The 20,525-nt window shown below is 42.6% G+C and overlaps 1 protein-coding gene across 2 annotated transcripts in view; it reads left to right on the top strand.

Annotated features, from left to right (window-relative positions):
- The first annotated feature begins 3,767 nt into the window (after positions 1-3,767).
- Positions 3,768-20,525, top strand: part of TMEM245 (transmembrane protein 245) — an 80,790-nt gene continuing 64,032 nt past the window's right edge. The window contains exons 1-3 of one of the 2 annotated variants that reach the window (XM_055427536.2): positions 3,768-4,408; positions 12,193-12,310; positions 13,781-13,882. In XM_055427536.2, coding sequence (XP_055283511.1) covers positions 3,824-4,408; positions 12,193-12,310; positions 13,781-13,882 — 805 coding nt within the window. In that variant the 5' untranslated portion in view covers positions 3,768-3,823. The remainder of the gene's footprint in view (positions 4,409-12,192; positions 12,311-13,780; positions 13,883-20,525) is intronic. The other variant, XM_055427537.2, reaches the window with a different exon arrangement.

Raw genomic sequence — 20,525 nt, 5'->3', positions numbered from 1 at the left:
TTTTGTAAAGGGGGATTGTGTGTGTGTATGTTTTCCTGCAAAGAACTTCCCAGGTTTCTTTCACTCATCTGGTCTGTTGCTGGATAGCTGGGTCTCAACTGGGTTGGTTGAACCAATTTGGTAATTTCTTCACTGACCTTTTTAGTGAACTGGTAAACTTGTCTTTGTTGACATGGCTTGGAAGGTCAGCTACAGCTGGATGGTACAAACCAGAAGGGCAGGAGCCTAGACTGGATGAACAGGAGCCCGGAAGCAGGAAAGGCTAGACTCCACTCAGTGACCTGGAGGACTTGTGCTTTAAGTGAGGGCACATGTCTCAGCACAGGAATAGAAGAGATAAGCAGAAGTGGTCAGGCAGGGCCCGATGGTATCAGACTTGGTTGCATCATTCTTTCTTCAGGCACTGAGATTTAAAAAAAAAAAAAAACAACCTTTAGTAATTTCTCATGTTCATACTTCCCAAACTCTTTTCTTCTAAACCATTTATTTACATTTTTAGTCGGCCAATTTTATCCAGTATCAGACGCTGGATGGTGAGGTGTGTTTTTTTTTTTTAATTATTTGGCTGCACTTGGTCTTAGCTGCAGCACTCTGGATCTAGTTCCTTGACCAGGGATTGAACCCAGAAGCCCCTATGTTGGGCGTGTGGAGTCTTAGCCACTGGGCCAACAGGGAAGTCTCTGGATGGCTAGTTTAATATAGAAAAGGCAAATATGTTTCCTCTTGTGTGCTTACTCTGTGGAGTTGGTAGTGGTTCCCTAGTATGTTCTGCTAAGAAGGATTTTGAAGCTGTATCTAGGCTCGGTGAGAGCGGTGAGAGAGAGTTCAGTGATTTATTAGCGATGTCTGCCATGGGTTTTGTGAAAAGAGAGTGGTAACTCATATGTGGAATCTAAATGCATGTCTGTTTGATTACCTTTTCACATGGCTTCTCCCCTGTACTGTACACACCCCTTTTATGTGTAATGTATACACTGCACTGTAAGCACAAGATTTCTGTTTAAAGGAGGTGCTCATTACAACTCAGCAAACACTTTAAGACAGACATGATGCCCTGGAGAATCCTCTCCTGTGTTTACCTCTGGGGCTTTTATCTTGATGTCCTGGGAGTCTGTGGACATTGACTGTGGTTTAAGAGAGGCCTCTTGGCATCTCTAGGACAAAACGAGGAGTCACCCTGGGAACCGCTACCAGATTTTCACCATGTCCCAGGCACTGTGCCTCTGCTTTGGCCACACTCTCCCATTTTATCCTCACGGCAGCCAACGATGTAGGTGTTATCATTTTATCAGCCAGAAAGCTTTCTGTTGCAAGAAATGTAAAACTGAACCCAAACTGGCTTAAATGGTTAGGAAATTCATCAGTTCACACAACAAGCAGGCCAAGGGCAGTGTGGTCCCAGGGTCAGCTTGATCCAGTCTTCTGCACTGTCACTGTACCCGGATGCCCAGAGAGGCTGTTCTTCCCTGAGGTGAGTTGCTACCTGGCATTAAAAAAGAAAACCCAAGTAGCCTCAGGCTTCCCTGGTAGCCGGTAAAGAATCTGCCTGCAAGGCAGGAGACCTGGGTTTGATCCCTCGCTTGGGAAGATCCCCTGGAGAAGTCATAGGCTACCCATTCCAGTATTCTTGCCTGGAGAATTCCATGGGCAGAGGAGCCTGGAAGGCTACAGTCCATGGGGTCACAAAGAGTTGGACACCACTGAGTGACTTTCACTTCACTTCAGGTAGCCTCACATTTTGGAGGATGTGCCTAAAAGCATATACCCTGTGAGTTAGAGATTGGAGTAGACCGTGTGTACTCAAATTTATTTTGTAGGCCCTACATCCAAGTATTTTAATTTTTCTTTGCTCTTAATCATAGGACTACATAGGAGAAACATTCCCAGTGTTTCAGTACTATTTCTCACAGGAAGCACAAACAACTTTTTTGAAAGGATAGCGAATCATCCATTCACTTGCTCAGCAAACCCTGAGCTTATGCTCTGTACTATGAATGGCCCATACCCCTGCGTCTCCTGCATTGGCAGGCAGTCTTTACCCCAGCAGCCCTGAACAAAGTAAAGAGGAAAAAGGACGGTTTAGGACAACTGAAGCAAATGATTTACAGAGTCAAAGTCCAAAGACCACTTGAAAACCAAGGACTGTGACCTGAAACCCAAAACAGGATGGAAAGGAATCACTTTTTCTTCTACTTGAAAATTTGTTGAGAACAGAAGAGGGGTAACTTGCAGAGTTCCAAAGTACTCTCATATTGAGTACTCAGTAAAGCCTTCCTCCTTCCCTTCCGTCTTTCCTCCCTCCTTTTTTTTCTTCCTCTTACTTCTCTTCCTTCCCTTTCTCCTCATCCTCTTCTTCTTCCCCTTCCTTCTCTTCTTCTTTCCCTTCTTCCCCTCTCTTTCCCTCTCCTTCTTCTAAATTAAATGCCGCTGGAGGTGTTTTACAAGTAGTAGGCTTGGGTACCAGGACCTTTCCAACAAGACAACAGAAGCACCATGCATTGTCTCAGAGCTTCCTTTTTCTCTTCTGACACAAGAGTTTGTATCATCACTCCCATGCAAAAGGGCGAAATTAGGGTTGGGGGCTCAACTGACCTGACCTCAGGTCTCAAAAATGAAACAGTGGCAGTTTGAGACTCTGACTGAGGGTTCCTTCAGGAGTTTTAGATTGCACCAGCATTAACACCTACATGGTTGTCAACAATAGCTGCACATTAGAGTTTTCTGAAGAGCTTTAAAAAAAATATGCTAAACTTGCAGTGGTTCCCAACCTTTTTGGCACCACGGAGTGGTTTAATGAAACACAGTTTTTCCACTGGGGGTGAGGCTGGTTCAGGCTGTAATGCCAGCAGTGGGGAGCTGCAGATGAAGCATCTCTTGCTCTCCCCATGCTCATCTCCTGCTGAGCCACTGATTTCCTAACAGGCCCCTGATGGGTACCAGTCCGCAGCCTGGGGGCTGAGGACCCCTGTGCTAAAGGTTCCCTTGTCATACCAATTTATTAACCTAGTGTGTAAGAATCCACTTAGGAGTCAGACTCTGAGTTTGAATCCTGCCTCTGCGCGTACTAGCTGTGTACCTTGGCAAGGTACTTAACTTCTCTGAGCCTCAGTTCCTCATTGAGAAGTGGGGATAATAACACCGTCTTCTTTGTAGGGTTGTTCTAAGGATCAGATGAGTTAATAGGAATGAGACATTTATAACAGGGTCTGCCATGTGGTAATCGCTATTTAAAATCCTGCCAAACACGCCAGAGCCAACACTTAAATTTAAGTCAATAAAACTGAATATGGTAATTGGTCTTTTTAAAGTATTCCTCCACGGATTCTAATGTGGAGCTTGGGTTTTCAATCTGTGAAAATAGTGACTCTGGGGATTCTGCCTCCCTAAAAGTTGACATTAACCAGCGAATGTAGGGAGGGTTTTGTTTTGTTTTATGATTAAGGGTGTTTTGTGTAAAGGCTGTTATCTGCCATTCCTCCCCTCCCCCCAGTTTGTGACTAATAGAACACTTGAATTGAGCTAGCATACATTGCTCTTATACTGTATGTTGGTGGGGAGAGGAAAGTTTGTTTTTTGCCTCTTCTAACATGTAGACCCCAGAAACCTGTTACCTGAATTCTGCAGGGACCAATGAACCACAGGGAGCCCGAGGGCGAAAGAACGCTCTCTATACTCTCTGGGAGTTGGAGTTCCTCAAAGGTTGTATGAGCTTTCGGTGGTCAGTTAGGAACTACAACTCCCACAATGCCGCGTGTCGCCCGCCCTGCCTCTCTCCAGGCCTCCTAGTACCGTCTCGCGGCGGCGGCGGCAGCGCGAAGGCACCATGGCCGACGATGGCGGCCCTGAGGAGGCACTCAGTCCGCGGGGCTCCCCGAGCCGGGCGCCGCGGGCTCAGCGTGCGGTCGGGGCAGGCGGCGGCGGCGGCTGCGGGGAGACCCCGCGGACAGCGGCGCTGGCGCTGCGCTTCGACAAGCCCATCAAGCAGGCCTTCTACAACACCGGGGCGGTGCTGTTCGTGTGCCTGTGCTGCGGCGCCGCCGTGCTCGTCTACTTTATCCTGGAGGCCTTCCTGCGCCCGCTGCTCTGGGCCGTGCTGTGCGGCACCTTCCTGCACCCCTTCAAGAGCTCGCTGACGCGCCTGGGGCGCCACTGGCTGCAGCGCCTGCACCGCGCGCACACGCCCATCGTGCTGGCCGCGCTGCTGCTGCCGATCTGCTTCGCGGACTACGGCGTGGAGGCCCTGGGCGAGCAGGCGCTGCGCCGCCGCCGCCTGCTGCTGCTGCTGGGCGCCGGCGGCCCGCTCCTCTACGGCCTCTACAGCCTGGGCAGCTACCTGGGCGTGCAGGTGCTGCTGGCGCACGCGGGCGCGCTCATCTGCCGCGGGCTGGACTACTTCAACAGCCTGTGGGTGAGTGAGCCCCGGCCCGGGCCCTCGACCGTCCCGCCGGGCACGCAGTGACCTTCACCACACCCCCAGCTCTCTGGGGTGCAATCCTGCTGCCCCTCGGCACGGTGCAAGGGCGGCCAAAGGTCCAGACCTGAGCTCGCAGGCAGTGTCCGTCTCCGCCTTCCTTCCAGTGCACGCGAGGAACTTGGCGCCCTTCTTTCCAAAGAGAGGACGGGTGTGGTTCGAAACAGTCTCCCCGTTAGGGGGACGTGTGTCCTGTAGGGAAGCGCTCTTCCATTTTGCAGGGAGGGCTTTCAGCGCATCGGCAAGTGGACAGGAATTTACTCCTGGTCTTGGAGAGGAAGTGCTCAACATCTTCAGTTCTGCTCGCATGGGACTATCCTGGAAGAGACCTTAGAGATCCTAGTCCAGTCTGTCATCCTACAGACAGGAGAGGTGACTTCTTACCAGTCTTGTTGGGGACAAAGAGGGGACTGGTTGACGCAAGTTTCTCAAGTCCTGGAACAAATCTTTCTTAATAGTTAAGAGCTGCCTCTCAGTTCAGGTGATTTCAGTATACTTTGTGCCAGGTACCTAGGTGCTGAGCCCCCGGGCCTGTTTCTTGCCACATTCTCTTCTTGGGAACGCCTTACGCCTTGCGCAGGGATTGCTCTGCGGCATTACATCTCCTCCCACCTGGATTTCTTAAGCAGACTGGGTGAAGGAAAGGCATATTTGTGATTCCTGGATTGTCCTGAGCTTATTCTTAGATAATCAGGGAGCTTTAGAGTTGGAAGGGATTTCAGGGATAATCTGGTGACACGTTTCCTAAATCAGGCCAGATTGTAGATCAGTTAATGACCCAAGCATTTCACTTTGTTGTTCAGTTGCTAAGTCATGTCAGACTCTGTGACGCCATGGACTGAAGGACGCCAGGCTTCCCTGCCCTTCACTATCTCCTTGAGTTTGTTCAAACTCGTGTCTGTTGAGTCAGTGATGCTGCCAAACCATCTCATCCTCTGTTGTCCCCTTCTCCTCCTGCCTTCAGTCTTTCCCAGCATCGGGTTCTTTCCCAGTGAGTCGGCTTTTCACATCAGGTGGCCAAAGTATTGGAGCTTCAGCTTCAGCATTAGTCCTTCCAGTGAATATTCAGGGTTGATTTCCTTTAGGATATTTCACTGGGGATGACCAAAAATAAGTGGATATTTAATGCATAAGACTGCTATTTCATTAATAAGCAGTACCATCTAAAAATAAATTTATTCACTTTTGTTCCTGTTAAGTGCACCTTGATTTCAAGTTGCAAAATAATTCCCTTTGTCTGTTAAGCAAGGTTATAACTTGCCTGAAGTTATTGGTAGAGTCGGTGATTGATCCCAGAACTCCTGTCTTCTCTAGCTCTATCAATGCAACCTCTCAATTAAAGTTAAAAGGTGATTAAGTTATTAGGTACTGGACTTTGTGAAGGATTTAGAAGGATTAAGGTACAGGCTCTGTGTTCAAGGAATGTGTCATATGTGAGCGTATTCTCATGGAGATGACAGACACACATCTAAATGTTTATTTCCCACCAGTTACGGGCCAGCAAGGGGTTGGGGAGCACCTCATCCATAATTTTGGGATGCTGTTTGTGCAACTGCGTCGTGATCAAACAAAATCCTTGGCCTCCAAGAAACTTGTATTTTCTCAATTGTGATAGGAAGGAGAGGTGTGGAAGCACCCTCTTTCACTTCCTGGGTAGATTGTCGAGTGAGAGTGATCCTAGTGTTACTTTGCTCTTTATTGTCTTCTTGCCTGCCACTCTCCAGGAGTGGTTTCTGAGGTCCCGAGACTGTGATCGTCCCAAAGGCACTCAGACTTTGACCAAATCCAAGGTTCACATTCATGGAGCAGCAGTTAGACGTTGCTTCTCCTTTACCTTGTTGTTTTTAAGTTCAATTAAGTTGATTTAATGCCCTTTACATAAAAGGCAGAATACTATATGCTGTTAAGAAATATAAAGATTACTATAACTTGATTCCTATCCTCAAGAAATTCAATCTTGTCAAATTCAGACATACTTATAGATCCTGCTAACATTTTTGACTGTTGATACTAAACTCCAGTACTTTGGCCACTTCATGCGACGAGTTGACTCACTGGAAAAGACTCTGATGCTGGGAGCGATTGGGGGTAGGAGGAGACGGGGACGACAGAGAATGAGGTGGCTGGATGGCATCACCGACTCGATGGACATGAATTTGAGTGAACTCCGGGAGTTGGTGGTGGACAGGGAGGCCTGGCGTGCTGTGGTTCATGGGGTCGCTAAGAGTCGGACACGACTGAGCGACTGAACTGAACTGAACTGCAGTATATTGTAAATTACTATAGGCAAGATCAAGTAGTGTATCCACCAAACTGTACGAAATTAGGAAAGAAAGGCTTAACATATATGAACACTGTATTTTCATAGTGAAGTTAGAATTGAATACATGGGTACCTTTGGCATGACTAATGGAAACTGGGGCATTTGAGCCAGTCACTCACAGACGGTGGAAAGAGATGAGGAATTGAATAATTGTGAAAAAGTGCCCGCAGCTTAATGTGTATACCTATGAATATCTTTCTACAGAAGATAAGCCCCTTCCTTATATTTTATTTACATAATATTTGTATGGGTTGTGGATTAGCAGAAGAGAAGTAAGGACCAAGATTAGCTAGATTAGAAGAGGGGAAGGAAGGTAAAGGCAATTAATTATTTTAGCTGATTAGCTAAGGTGATGGGAGGAAGGAATAAACAGCCCATTGTAAAAGGCCCAGAATGAGTTAGTTAGAAGAGAGTAGGAAGTGGTGGGGCCTAAACTGAAGGAGGAGCCTGGAGGTTGATCTGAGTTGGAGAGAGACTTGCGGTTGTTTTCTTGAAGCAGTCCTTAGGAGCAGGTGGTTGGATGGTGGTGAGCTAGAAGTTAAAAGTGTACCTGGGAAGCAGAGAGTCCTCAGCTGTCTGTCCCAAGTGCTGAGTAAGGCCTGACATGAGGTGAAAGTCAGTCATGTGACCGGGCAGCTTGCTTCTCTCTGACTTTTCTTTCTTGTGGTTCACAATGGTTTGGTTTTGTGAGCCCAACTAGGGCTGCATGTGATTTAAAAAAAAAAAAAAAAAGGAGTCTTGATGCTTTCTAGACAGCTTGAAAATTTGAGCTGCTGCTGCTGAGAAATATGGATGGGAGAGGTACGGATGGGCAAGGTAGAGAGAAGAGTGAATTGAAGCAAATCTACATTTTGGAGAGCCGACAGTGCGTGCATTTAAGATCCAGTTTTTGAGCATCTGCCATGTACTGGTAGGCACTTTCATGTGTGTTATTTCATTCTCACGATAGTCATATGAAGTCAGAGGGATGGATTTCATAGGTGGGAAGATTTCGAGATTGATCTGTTCGTTCAGTAAATGGTGCTTACTCAACATACCTATCAGCAGTTGAAGGCCCTTTGTCATCATGACCTTCACTAAGGATTTTAAAACATTTTCCTCCAGGATGTTGTGGAGGAACATTTAGTTTAATTTTTTTTTTTTAGTACAAATTGATTTTAGTTACTAGGGGAATAAATAGAAGAATATCAGGGTTGGACTACCCACACATGTTCCCCCAGACAGCCCTGAATTCCTGTCATCTAGAAACCTTCGTCATCCCTCTTTTATCCTTATAGCTGTTCCTTTATTTCCAAGTCCCATCCTGTTTTCCTTTGTAGAGTCTTCAGTACCCTTGTTTTCCTTTATTCCCACATTATGCTTCCCAAGCTTCTCTTCCCCTTACTTTGGGGTTCCTTCAGTCTCCTAGCTCCTTTCTTCTCCTAGTACTCCATCCTACCTGCAAGTGAAATACTGATCATTTATAATATGGGCAATTGTAAAAAAAACAGTTTCAAATATTGTATTGACTTAGTGATTTCTAAACACTGGGGGAAAAGAAAAATCATCTATTGCACCAGACTCAGGTATAACTCAGTCCTTAGGGTCCTGGTCACCTTTGCTTGGTGTAACGCCGTCAAGATAAATCTAAAAAGCTAGCCTTCCTGCTCCACCATTTTTCTTTGCTGGGAGTGTTTTGGGTGTTCTTCTCTCCTTTAGTTCAGAATTGTTAAAACATTTGAAGACATTTACAGTTTTTGCAGTAGTAATGGATTTGATTTCTCCATGGCCTCTGATTGCATTGTTTCCATTTTACTTTATAAAGAAGCGTAAAGTGGAAAGAACAGTGGCTGAAAGATAGGAGTGTAAATTCTAAACTGAACTCTGTTGGTAGCTTGCTTTGTGACTGAACAAACCAGGATCCATCTCTGGGCTATTCAACCCTAGTTGTGTGAAGTGTTGGCTTATCTTGAATGATGTCTAATTATTATCCTCATTTTAGAGAGCTTAAAGAACCTGCTCAGAGAATTCCTAGGTGGTGCTAGTAGTAAAGAACCTGCCTGCCAATGCAGGAGACATAAGAGACATGGGTTTGATCCCTGGGTTGGGAAGATCCCCTGGAGAAGGACATGGCAACCCATTCCAGTATTCTTGCCTGGGGAATACTGGAATGGACAGAGGAGCCTAGTGGGCTACAGTCTGTGGGGTCGCACAGAGTTGAACATGATTCAAGTGAGTTAGCACGCGTGCAGGGTTCCTGGATATTCAATTTTACAGATCCTAAGAGTTTGGTGGTACTGCCAGCAAGGCTCTTTGGGATTGTATATTAGCCAGCCGGCCAGGCCTACTCCATTCCACTTCTAGGTGTGTTTTGCTTGCCTGGCAATAGTAAGGAGGAAAGTTTTCCAGTGCTTAGGTTTTTTCTCACGTAAAGACTTTGATTATAAAATATTCTTGACTCTAAGTTGCCACATCATGAAGAGAACAGCCTTTTCAAATTAGAATAAAGTAGTTTTAAAGGAGAATGAAGTATCTGAAACAATGATCTGATTAGGGCTATGATTTGACCATGCATGAGTGCGTGTTAAGTCGCTTCAGTCGTGTCCAACTCTTTGAGTTTCCTTTAAAAAATTTGAAGTATGCGATCTCTCATTTTTTCCTTGCTGTGCAAGTGATACTAATTCCTTATAAATACAGCTCAGAAACAAAAACACATTAGAGACTGGTTGACAAGGATCATAGGCTTAAAATCTGAAAGCATAGCCTCTGTGGTCCTCTGGTTCACCTTCTCTGAGGGCACATTCTCCTGTTTGGGCTTCCCATCAGCTTTTGCTCAAACTTTTAGTGATAGCAGCTTATTTCCTTTTTAGATTAGTTGTTGTTCAGTCTTTCAGTTGTGTCCAACTATTTGCAACCCCGTGGACTGCAGCGTCAGGCTTCCCTGTCCATCACCAACTCCCAGAGTTCACTCAAACTCATGTGCATCCACAAACACACTGGCAAAATGATAGATGGCTTAGAATGAGTTCCTTCAGGATTGCCTCTTGTAAATTAAGGTATAATTAAGAACATTTGCAATACCACACACAGAGTTTAGGTGATCTTGGTGCAGTGGGGGGACTGCAGTGATTGTGAAATGAAACTCATGTGCACGCTCTGTTGAAGACTAAGGGGAAACGTGTTCAGCCTAAAAAAAACATTTCTTAGTGGATTTCTCCAGTGTCTTGGGTTTAACTTTAAAGCAAATTAAAGCATTTAAAAGTTGAAAAAAAAAAAAAACAAAACTCATGTGCATCGAGTCAGTGATGCCATCCAGCCATCTCATTCTCTGTCGTCCCCATCTCCTCCCACCCCCAATCCTTCCCAGCATCAGAGTCTTTTCCAGTGAGTCAACTCTTCGCATGAGATGGCCAAAGTATTGGGGTTTCAGCTTTAGCATCAGTCCTTCCAGTGAACACCCAGGACTGATCTCCTTGCAGTCCAAGGGACTCTCAAGAGTCTTCTCCAACACCACAGTTCAAAAGCATCAATTCTTCGGCATTTAGCTTTCTTCATAGTCCAACTCTCACATCCATACATGACCACTGGAAAAATCATAGCCTTGACTAGACGGACCTTGGTTGGCAAAGTAATGTCTCTGCTTTTTAATATACTATCAAGGTTGGTCATAACTTTCCTTCCAAGGAGTAAGCGTCTTTTAATTTCATGGCTGCAGTCAGCATCTGCAGTGGTTTTGGAGCCCAAAAAATGAAGTCTGACACTGTTTCCACTGTTTCCCCATTAGATCTCTTTAATATTTCATCTTACTAGTTGCTTGAAGAAGAATATTTCAATGTCCTTTTCATTATAAAAGAATTAGTGCTTATTAAAGACAACTGGGAAATTACCAAAAAAGGAAAAACAAAATCTTACCACCTAAATACAGCTTATTAGTACATTTCCTTCCCCTCACCATGAAATAGATATAATCCTAACATATGTGTTTATTGTATTTTGCTTTTCCCTTAATAATATCTTAGGAATATTCTAAGTTATGTAGTCTTTATTTAAAAAAGCCTGCTTTAATGGTTGCATAACATTTTATTGAATTAATCATTCAGAGTTAACCATGTCCCAGTTATTGAAACTTTAGTTTATTAATTTTTCAAGGTCCTAAATTAGACTGTGATGAGATTCTTTGCATTTAACCCTTTTTCAGAATTTATCATTATTTAATAAGGTCCCAAAACAGAATTCTCAAGTCTGAAGCTATGAACATGTTTTAGACCTGAAGAATATTTTGACAGAGATGATCAAAATAAAGTAGGAGGTAATTTTTTTCTGTCTTTTGTAGTAACTATATCAGTTCTTTTTTCTTCATTCTTGGGTTACAGCTTGAAGTCCTTTCGTTTTGTTTGAATTTGTCTGTAGTTTTTTCAGGGTTCAAGTTATTTTAATAAATGCTGGTGCTCGCATTTGTTCTAGCTTATGTATTCTTTCCATCTTTTGTGTGTGTTCTATTAAAATATGAGGTTGTTTGAGAGTTTCTGCGTCAGCTACATTGATGGTTTGTGAGTACTTTGAGTCATTTAGTTTTAGTGTGGGGAAAAACTGAGGAGGGGACTCTGGTTCACCTGTTCTTCTGTTCTCACGTCTTCCTGTTTCTTCCTCTGCTAATATTTTTTTCAGCTATACTTCCTCAACTGTGTGTAACTCTGGACTAGTTTTAACCATCTGTTACCTAGGTTATTTCAGCAGGGTCACATTTCAGCTGCCTGCCTTCTTTTTAGCTTTCAAAAAGTTCATTTTGTGGTAACAAGCATATTTTCATAGGTTGTAATTGAATCTTTTAACCTGCTTTTTTGGAAACTCTTTCTTTCTTTCTCTCTCTTTTTTGGCCATTGTCTGAGGCTTTCAGGATCTTTGTTCCCCAACCAGGGATCGAACCCGGCTCTCCTACCACCGTTCCCTTCCAGGGGTGGAAGTGTGGAGGTCTAACCACTGGACTGTCAAGGGAATTCCCACTTGTTTCTCCTTTTCTTTTGTAAACATTAATCTATAGAGAAAACTTTTAAGAATTCCACAAGGTGAAGCTCTTAATTTAAATCCATGGCTTAAAAATTGAGTATCTTAAGTATCTTTATTCATGCTGTAGCTTTTGAACTTAAATGAAACTGTATTTGTGTATTTTTTGTTAAAGATATTTAATATCACTGCATGGGATTTTAATGATAACATTAAGCAAACCTGTTTATTTCAAAACTTGATTTATCAAGGAAGAGGAAGAGAACCTAGGCCCTCTTCTGTTAGCACCGCCAGCCGCCATCCACGTTGTTCCCACAGCTCTCATGCCATGTAGAGGCTTGCAAGTTTTGTATAATTGTATGTTTATTTCACATGTATCTATTTTACAGCTGTGTCTGTATTTCATTTATTTAAGATCTGGACCTTGGTAGTTGGCTATGTGTTGGCTGTTTCATTCAAGTGGAATGCAAGCACTGAACGCTACTTGAGAGCAATGTCAATTCCTGTCTGGATTATATTGCTTTTTCATTTAGGTGGGTCTGTTTTTTTTTTCCTAAGAAAGTCTAGCTTAAGGTCAGCACCGGCTGAGCATGTGAATCAAAGCGAATTTTTTGAAGTTTTATGTGTTGCATTTAAAATTCTTTAGTCGTTTGAAAATGTTCTGGCTTAAACAGTCATTAATCTTGAATGAAAGTGTTATACTTTAAGATATCTACTTTTAATTATATGGAATGTCCATTTTCAAGATGTTCTTTTAAGAATAAATATTGATATATCTTAAAAAGCAGAACACACTTGGACTATCCTGGCTGTTTCTGAGTGTCTTACTTAAGGAAGATATAGATAAGCAGTCAAAAATGATAAGAGGTGCTCAAAGTCATGTGAGAGGAACTATTAAGGGAACCAAAGATGTTTACTCTCCGTAAGAGCAGAACACTGGGGCTACAGGGGAGGAGAGAGGTGGAGATGGAAAGATATAAAATATGGAAACCTATTTCACATATTTGAAGGATTCTGTGAAAGAGTGGTTTAAACAGATCTCTAACCATTTGGGGCAAGTATCAGAGCAAGCAGTAGCTTCAGAGAGACACGACTCTGTTTAACATAAAGGATGATCAGTGTCAGAGCTGTTCAAAGTAATGAGATCCCTGTTATTTGAGACTCTTCACTGTTAGCTGAAAGGCTGCTAGGATGTTGTAGAGTGATTTTTCAGGGACTGATTTATCTTTTAAGTCTTAGTATATGGAAACATCAAGTTCTAATTTAAAAACAAAATTCAGTAACCTAAAGTAGTAGATAGCCTATTAGAAGTAGTTTTTAGAGCTGCTTATTGTTAAGAAAAAAACTAGAGTTGATTGGAAGTATGTCTTTGCTCAGAATCTGATAAGGAACAAAGCATAACTTTCTAGCTTGCTGACTTGGAATGCTAAAGGAATTTCTCAACAAGATCCCCTGCTATCTGTTGGGATTCATTTTGAGTTTGGGGAAGGTAGAGGAGGGAGACTGGCAGGTATGTTCCTAAGGCTCTCGACCAGCTCAGGGAAATGCAAGTGGCTTTTGATCCTTGGCCACTTGTTAGGTTACATTAAAGCTTTTTGCCATGCTTCTGTGGGCCATTCCACTCTTTCCTGAGAGGTAGAATTCACACCCAGCTGTTTTCAGGAGTGCAAGTCAGACACCATGATTTAAGGTTCTGTGCCTGATGCAGGTCATTCTGGGGTTAGACGTGGGGCTTGATGGCCTTAAACCCTGAATGTGCTTTAGAATGGGCTTGATTGCTCAGGAAACATGCCTTAAAGGTGGACTGGATTTCCTGAGAGGAGCCCTGAATTGAGGTTCCAGCTGTCTGGTGGCCTTTAAAAAAATTTTTTTTCCCTGTGAAACTATTTTGTTATTCACATATTTTGCCGAATTGTTCTGTCAGTCTGCTAAACTGAGTTTTTTTTAAAGGCAAATGCTAGGTTTTTATTTCACTAAACATGTTGATTCTTAATAATTTGCAGCATCCTTGGCTGGCTCGTGGAGAATTCCAGTATTCCTGGTTATTGTTTTCCTGATGTCTGTGGGCACCCTCTATGAAAAACAGAATGGAAAAGAGTCTTCGGGTAAGAAACAGGGCACACTGTTAATATTATTCTTAAGAAGTATTTGGGAGAGTGACTTTATTTTAAAAACAAGCTGTGATGAACTGCTTTATTTCGGTGGTGTTTTCTGAACAGAAAGTAAATTTAAAATATTTTAGATAGTTAAACCATGTCCCAACCCCCCTTTTTGCATTTTTAATTGAGGTTTAATTCATGTAACATAAAAGTTAACCATTTTAAAGTGGTATTTAGTACAGTCACAGTGCTGTGCAGCCATTGCTTCCATCAAGTTCATTTTCATCACCCCATGGGGAAGCCCTGTGCCCATTAAGCAGCTAGTCATAAAGTTGGGTTATTTATTTGAGATTTTTTTTTTTTTGCTGTAAACTGCCCTCTTAGAAGTGCTTTTGTATCCTGTAAGTTTTGATGTGTTGTATTTCCATTTTCTTTGGATCAAGATACTGTTTTTGACTTGGTTAATCAGAAATATGTCATTTAATTTCCACATGTTGTGTTCTATCTAACAAACCAATGCCAGATCCAAGGTTATGAGTATTTACAGTTCCTGTAGATCTTGTATCCTGCAACTTTGCTGAATCTGTTTATTAGCTTGAATAGTTTTTGTGGCTTCTTTAGGATTTTGCACATGTAGGGTCGTTTCTCTGCATAGTTTTACTTCTTTTCTAATTTGGATGCCTTTTATTCATATCTTGGCCTCATTGCTCTGGCTGCAACTCCCACTACAGTGTTGAATATACCATCTTGTTTTAAAGATTATTTTTGAGATACTCTGGTCTCTAGTGGCCTTTATCTAGACTAGTTTGTTAAAGATACTAATCACAGGGCAGTTTGTGGCACTTTCACGTATTTGTGCAGCTACTTTATAGAAGTTTTTAAAATTAAATCGCCCTTTATTATTTTATTTGATAGTTGAGTAATGTCTGACAATTGTAGAACATCTTTTGTTCATAAATATTTGTTTCAGTCAGTCAGTTCAGTTCAGTTCAGTCGCTCAGTCGTGTCCGACTCTCCGCGACCCCATGAATCACAGCACGCCAGGCCTCCCTGTCCATAGAATTTTATAATAACTACCTGAAACAAAGAAATTGTACTTATCTCTGTGACAGTGGGAAATAGGAAAGATTCTATTTTATTTTATATCTTTCTCTCTAAGTTTTCTTTCTTCAACCTGTCTTCCTGTGGTTATCTGTCAGAGTAAACTTCCTGTTTTGGCAACTACTGTAGAAAGTTTGGTGTTTTCCACTTGTTCCTCTGGTAAGCTTAGTCTTCTTTTTTCTCCTTTCCCCTAGCAGTGATTCAGACAGCTCTGCTTAACCCCATGACAGTGTTTTCCTTTTTTTTTTTTTCCTTCTGGCATTTTTTTTTTTTTAATTGAGGTATATTTGACATATGTCATTATATTAGTTTTAGGTGCACAGCAATGGTTCCACGTTTGTGTATATCACCACACTGAATCTAGTTAACATCTGTCACCTTACAGAGTTACCAACAATTTCTTTGTGATGAGGACTTTTAAGACCTACTCTCTTAGCAACTTTCAAGTCTACAGTAAGGTAGATTAACTTTAGTTAGTTAAGATTAACACTAGTCACTGTGCTGTGCATTATATGTCTGTGACTTATTTATTTCATAACAGGAAGTTTGTACCTTTTGACTCCCTCCACTCATTTTGCCCACCCCCTCCCTCGAGTTCTGGCAGCCACCAATCTGTTCTCTGTATCTATGAGCTTGCTGTTTGTTTTCAGATTCCACATATCAGTGAGGTCACACAGTATTTGTTTTTCTCTAACTCATTTCACTTAGCATAATGCCCTCAAGGTTCATCCATGTTGTTGCAAATAATAAGATTTCATTCTTTTTTATAGCTGAATAATATTCCTCTGTGTGTGTGTCTGTGTGTATATCATATTTTCTTTCTTTCTTTTCATTAGTGGGCCCTTAAGTTGTTTCTGTATCTTGGCTATTCTAAATAATGCCACAGTAAATATGGGGATGCATGTCTTTTCGAGTTAGCATTCTTGTTTTCTTCAGATATATACCCTAAGGTGAAATTGCTGGATCATATGATAATTCTGTTTTTGCTATTTTAAGTACAGTTTTGACTCTTTGACTGCTTTTGTCCAGGGCTAAGTAAGTATTTTATTGCAATTATATGAATAAAGTAGGTCAAACCAAGGGTTTTAGATAGGTTTTCTCTTGGGTGTAAATTCTAGTCAGCTGGTGATGGCAGCCTCGGGAGCTGTGAGCTCAGGGTCTCTAAGACCCAAGTTTTGAACTTGGGAAAATAGACTATTTGTGTGATTATTATTCTGCCTCATAAACCTGGTAGTTGTGTGCTAGTACGCAGACCAGATTTCTGGTATTTGTATCCTAGCCTGTTACAAGAAAGGAAATCACAGACACAGAAAAATGTTGAGAGCAGATTTGGAAATGTCGGTTTTCCTTGTTTTGTTCACTAATTCCAGCCTAATCAAGAAAAGGTTATTCTTGATTTAGAATCCTTTTATGGGCTTCTAGTGTAGATAATCCTCATCAAAAAATACATTTGTCTATTTTTCTTTTTTAAATTTCTGTATACTTTTTCCCTCTTGCCCCTAGAATCTTGTTTTTTAGGCATCAGAACTCAGGCCATGTTGGGACAACCTTTCCCTTTTTTATAGTCCATTCCCTCCTGTAGATGTCACTGTAGCATAGTTAGGCATGGGGATGCCTCAGCGTACTGCCAGCATGTGCATTTATTCCTTCTACTGTCCCGTTGTCGGACTTGCTCTCGTATCTTCGTCACCTGTGTAAGCATTTTTCTCTGTGTCTGCTGAGCTTTGAATCTTCTGCTGCTTTACAATCTGTGGTTCACTGGATTCACAGAATTAATCCTTTGGATGTCACCAGACTTTAAAGCATGAATTTGTTCAGGGCACAGATCCAAAAAACTCTTCTTATGGATCATTTCTGAGTTAGTTTCAGTGGTTCTTTCTGAACCCAGGGGCCCTACTCAATGCTTTTTTTCTTAGACCTTGGGGGCACTTACTTGATATTTCTTGGAACCCCAAGATAAGATAGGGAAAAAATATGAAGTGTCTATCATATTTTCCAGTGTACTATCTTTTTTAATCTGCAAACAAAACAACCCCTTCCCCAACCTTACAAAATAAGTATCTACATTTTTTCGGCTGAAGACATTTAATAATAGGTTAACTGACTTGCTCACAGTCCCACAGGTGACCCCGGAGCTAAAATTTGAACCCAGTTCCTTGGCTCTCCCCTACTCCCAGTGTTCTTTCCCTTCACCTCTGACAGTCATCAGCCAACCTGGAAAAGTATCGGCTGATAGCTGAGTGCTTACCTCCCGCCCTCAGTTGTAGCTGTCCGTTCCTTCAGTCTTCATGTTGGCCCCAGTGGCTCACCACAAGTATAGCACCTGGCTTCTCTGCCTCTTGGGTCTCTGAAGTCTTCTTACTTGGCAGAAGCCTGGAATCCAGCTTTGGTGTGTTCCCTGGGCCTGGGAGAAAAGAGGAGCATGAGCAGTATTGTCTCCTGTGGATGAGGCCCTGTTAGGTTCTTAAAACCTGCCATCTCTTTTAATTTTCTTAGTACTCCAGTGTGATTAGTATTATGTTTGTGGGACTTCCCTGGTGGTCCAGTGGTTAAGAATCCGCCTTGTAATGCAGGGGACGTGAGTTCAATCACTGGTCACGGAACTAAGATGCTATATCCTGTGGGGTACCTAAACCCATGCTCTGCAAGTAGAGCCTGTGAGCCACAGCTAGAGAATCTGTGAGGCCAAGGAAGAGATCCTGCATGATCCAACAAAGATCCTGTGGGCTGCAACTAAGACTTGATGGAGCCAAATAAGTAAATGAATATATATTTTTAAAAGTATACTTGTTTTACTGGAGAAGGAAATGGCAACCAACTCCAGTATTCTTACCTGGAGAATCCAATGGACAGAGGAGCCTGGCGGGCTACAGACTGTTCATGGGGTCGCAAGCGTCAGACATGACTTAGTGACTAAATCACCACCACCATACTTATTTTACAGATGAAGAAAGTTGGCCATTTACTGTGAATATGAGAAGTGCTTCTTCAGCAGCTAGGCAGACAAGCGTAAGATGTATCTTTAATACCTGGATGCCCAGGATGAGATGTACAGGCAGTTACACCTGGGCCTGCTCCTCCTGGGATTGCTCATTGTTTACGAGTGACCAGAAATAATCGTGATAAGGAAGCCTTCCTCGTCGCCTTGTTGGATAGCATGTGATATGAAGAAACAAGTTTGTCCAGTTAAGCCCAAATTGGAAAAAGAAAAAGAGCAAACTTAATTTTCTTACTGCTTCTCTCCCTTTCCTCAATTCAGTTACAGAGACCTGGAGATACTCCTAGCGGTCCATATCCAAGCCCTTATTACAGTGAAGTGGTACTAGAAGCCACTGAGGAGGAGATGTATTTTCCACACTTGTGATGGAAACAGAAGCTGTCTTCAAGGGGAACTTTATTTACATGCGGGGAAGAGTTTACTTGATATAAAGGGCCTCCTTCCAGTAAGCATCTTTGGAGGTGTTCCCGGAAACTTCAACTAGCCTTGTGAAAGAGAACAAATTAGATCAAGTTTCTCCTTATTTAGACCGGCTTCCAAATATATTTGCCTCTGTTATTAAAAAAGCAGTTGTTCTGCCCATTGTTGATTTAGCCATTTCTGCAGATATCTGAACGTGTGATGTTTTTCTTATATACCAGACTGTGAGTTTCTGTCCCCTGGTGCTAGGCTGCTAATGTGGGTGGCCTGCTGATTTAGATTTTTGTGGGTTCCTGCCCTTTGGGCCTCCAATCCTGGCCCAGCCCCCGGGTGGATTGACACTTGAAACCTTGGATGCTCTTTCCTTTCTTTGTTTATAGTCCTTGGGTCTCAAGATTATGTTCCCTCCGTCTCTGTGCCTGTTTTTAGCTGGGGCTTTTTTCCCAGTACCGTGGCTGCCTAGATTCTCAGTCTGGCGTTCTTCTGTCTAGTTTATCAATTCTCTGCCCAAACCCTTGGGGTTTTTGAAGTGCAGAAGGATATTACTAAACAAAAGTTATTTAAGTACATATCTGTTTGATGAGTAAGAGCAGTTGCCAGATCTTACATCAGTAATTTTCCAATCTGTTGATTTTCTCTGTGTGCTATTCCTTTTGTTCCTTTGTGAAGTTTCAGGCATTCTAAAACTTTGCAGAGTCATTTGTGTATTAACTAAGATGATACTGCATTGTTTTCATTAACTTAGCTAAGATGTATTGAATATTTATTGTATATTTTAGTGACATCAGTGAGTTGAAGAAAGAGTGAGGATTTAATCTGTTGGTCTTCACTTTTCTTCAAGCTTTTTAGTGCCGATTGTATGTAAGATGTTTTGCACAACTCAGTGTGGAGAGCTAAAATGTAAGGATAAGACTTAGGGAAATGGCAATAATATAAAGCAGGAAGGGGATGAGAAGTGCTAGTGGCTTTGCTTGTAGTTTACCCTGTTAAAGCTGACAGTTTTGATATAGATGATGGTGACGATAGTATCATTTATTGAGTCCATTTTTGTTAAGTTCTGCCTACCAGGCATTGTTCTAAGCATTTTTAATGTATTGTTTCAGTTAATTCTCACATGAGATAGGAATTTATATCGGCTACATTTGACACTTGAAGAGACTGGGACACCTAGATCTTAAGTAACCTGCCTGTCGTCATCTGACAAATAAGGAACAGACCTTAGATTTGGACCTGGGCGGTCTTGTTTCCTCACCTGTGATCCCATCCACCGAGTTGTCCTGCCTCTGTGCATAGTCAGTATGAGCCCTGCCGTCCTCTGCTCCCATTTTCCTCCTGCATCCTCCTGTGTCTCCACTCTTATCACTGGACCCTCTGTTTCGTCCTCATTAGGCTTCTTAGAGTTCTCTGAACAATACACTCTGCTTGTTCTTGCCTTTGTGTCTTTATACCTGTTTTGTTTTTTTTTTTCAGGAAAACTTTTCTCCCTCTGTCCTCTAAGAGACCAGCTTCTTCGTTGCTCCACAAGATTAACTTGTTCTGTCATCCTTATCTGTCTAACTTATGTAAATGGCTTTCAAGGGTGGCATCTTTTACCATTCTTGTCAGATAGTCCCTTTGGAAACTCTTCCCTGACCTCCCAAGCAGGGGTTAGGTTTCTCTCCTCGATGCTCCCCCAGAGATTCTACACTTCCATCTACCTTAGCTCTTAACGTGCTGAATCATAATGATAGTTGAGTATGGGGCTGAGCTTGAGACTCTGGTCTTGGTCGCTCATCCCAGCACGTAGCCTAGTCACCTGTTTGGTGAATGAATGCTTGTTGTTGTTATTTAGTTGCTGAGCCATGTACAACTCTTTGTGACCTCATGGACTGTAGCCTGCCAGGCTCCTCTGTCCATGGGATTTCTCAGGCAAGAATACTGGAGTGGGTTGCCATTTCCTTCTCCTGGGGAATCTTCCCTACCCAGGGCTCAAACCTGCATCTTCTGCATTGGTAGACAGATTCTTTACCACTGAGCCACCTGGGAAGTTGACTGAATGCTTAGTAGGAGTTGAGAAGTGTATACCAATGTACAAATGCCAAAATGGGGTGGGTTTCTTCAGCTAAACTGAAAGCCTGTATTTGAGGAACT

The sequence above is a fragment of the Moschus berezovskii genome, chromosome 7, assembly GCF_049115385.1.
Source record: "Moschus berezovskii isolate FMDL1 chromosome 7, NW_MosBer_1.0, whole genome shotgun sequence".
NCBI classification, from domain to species: domain Eukaryota; kingdom Metazoa; phylum Chordata; class Mammalia; order Artiodactyla; family Moschidae; genus Moschus; species Moschus berezovskii.
This window is presented reverse-complemented; position numbering and strand designations above follow the sequence as displayed.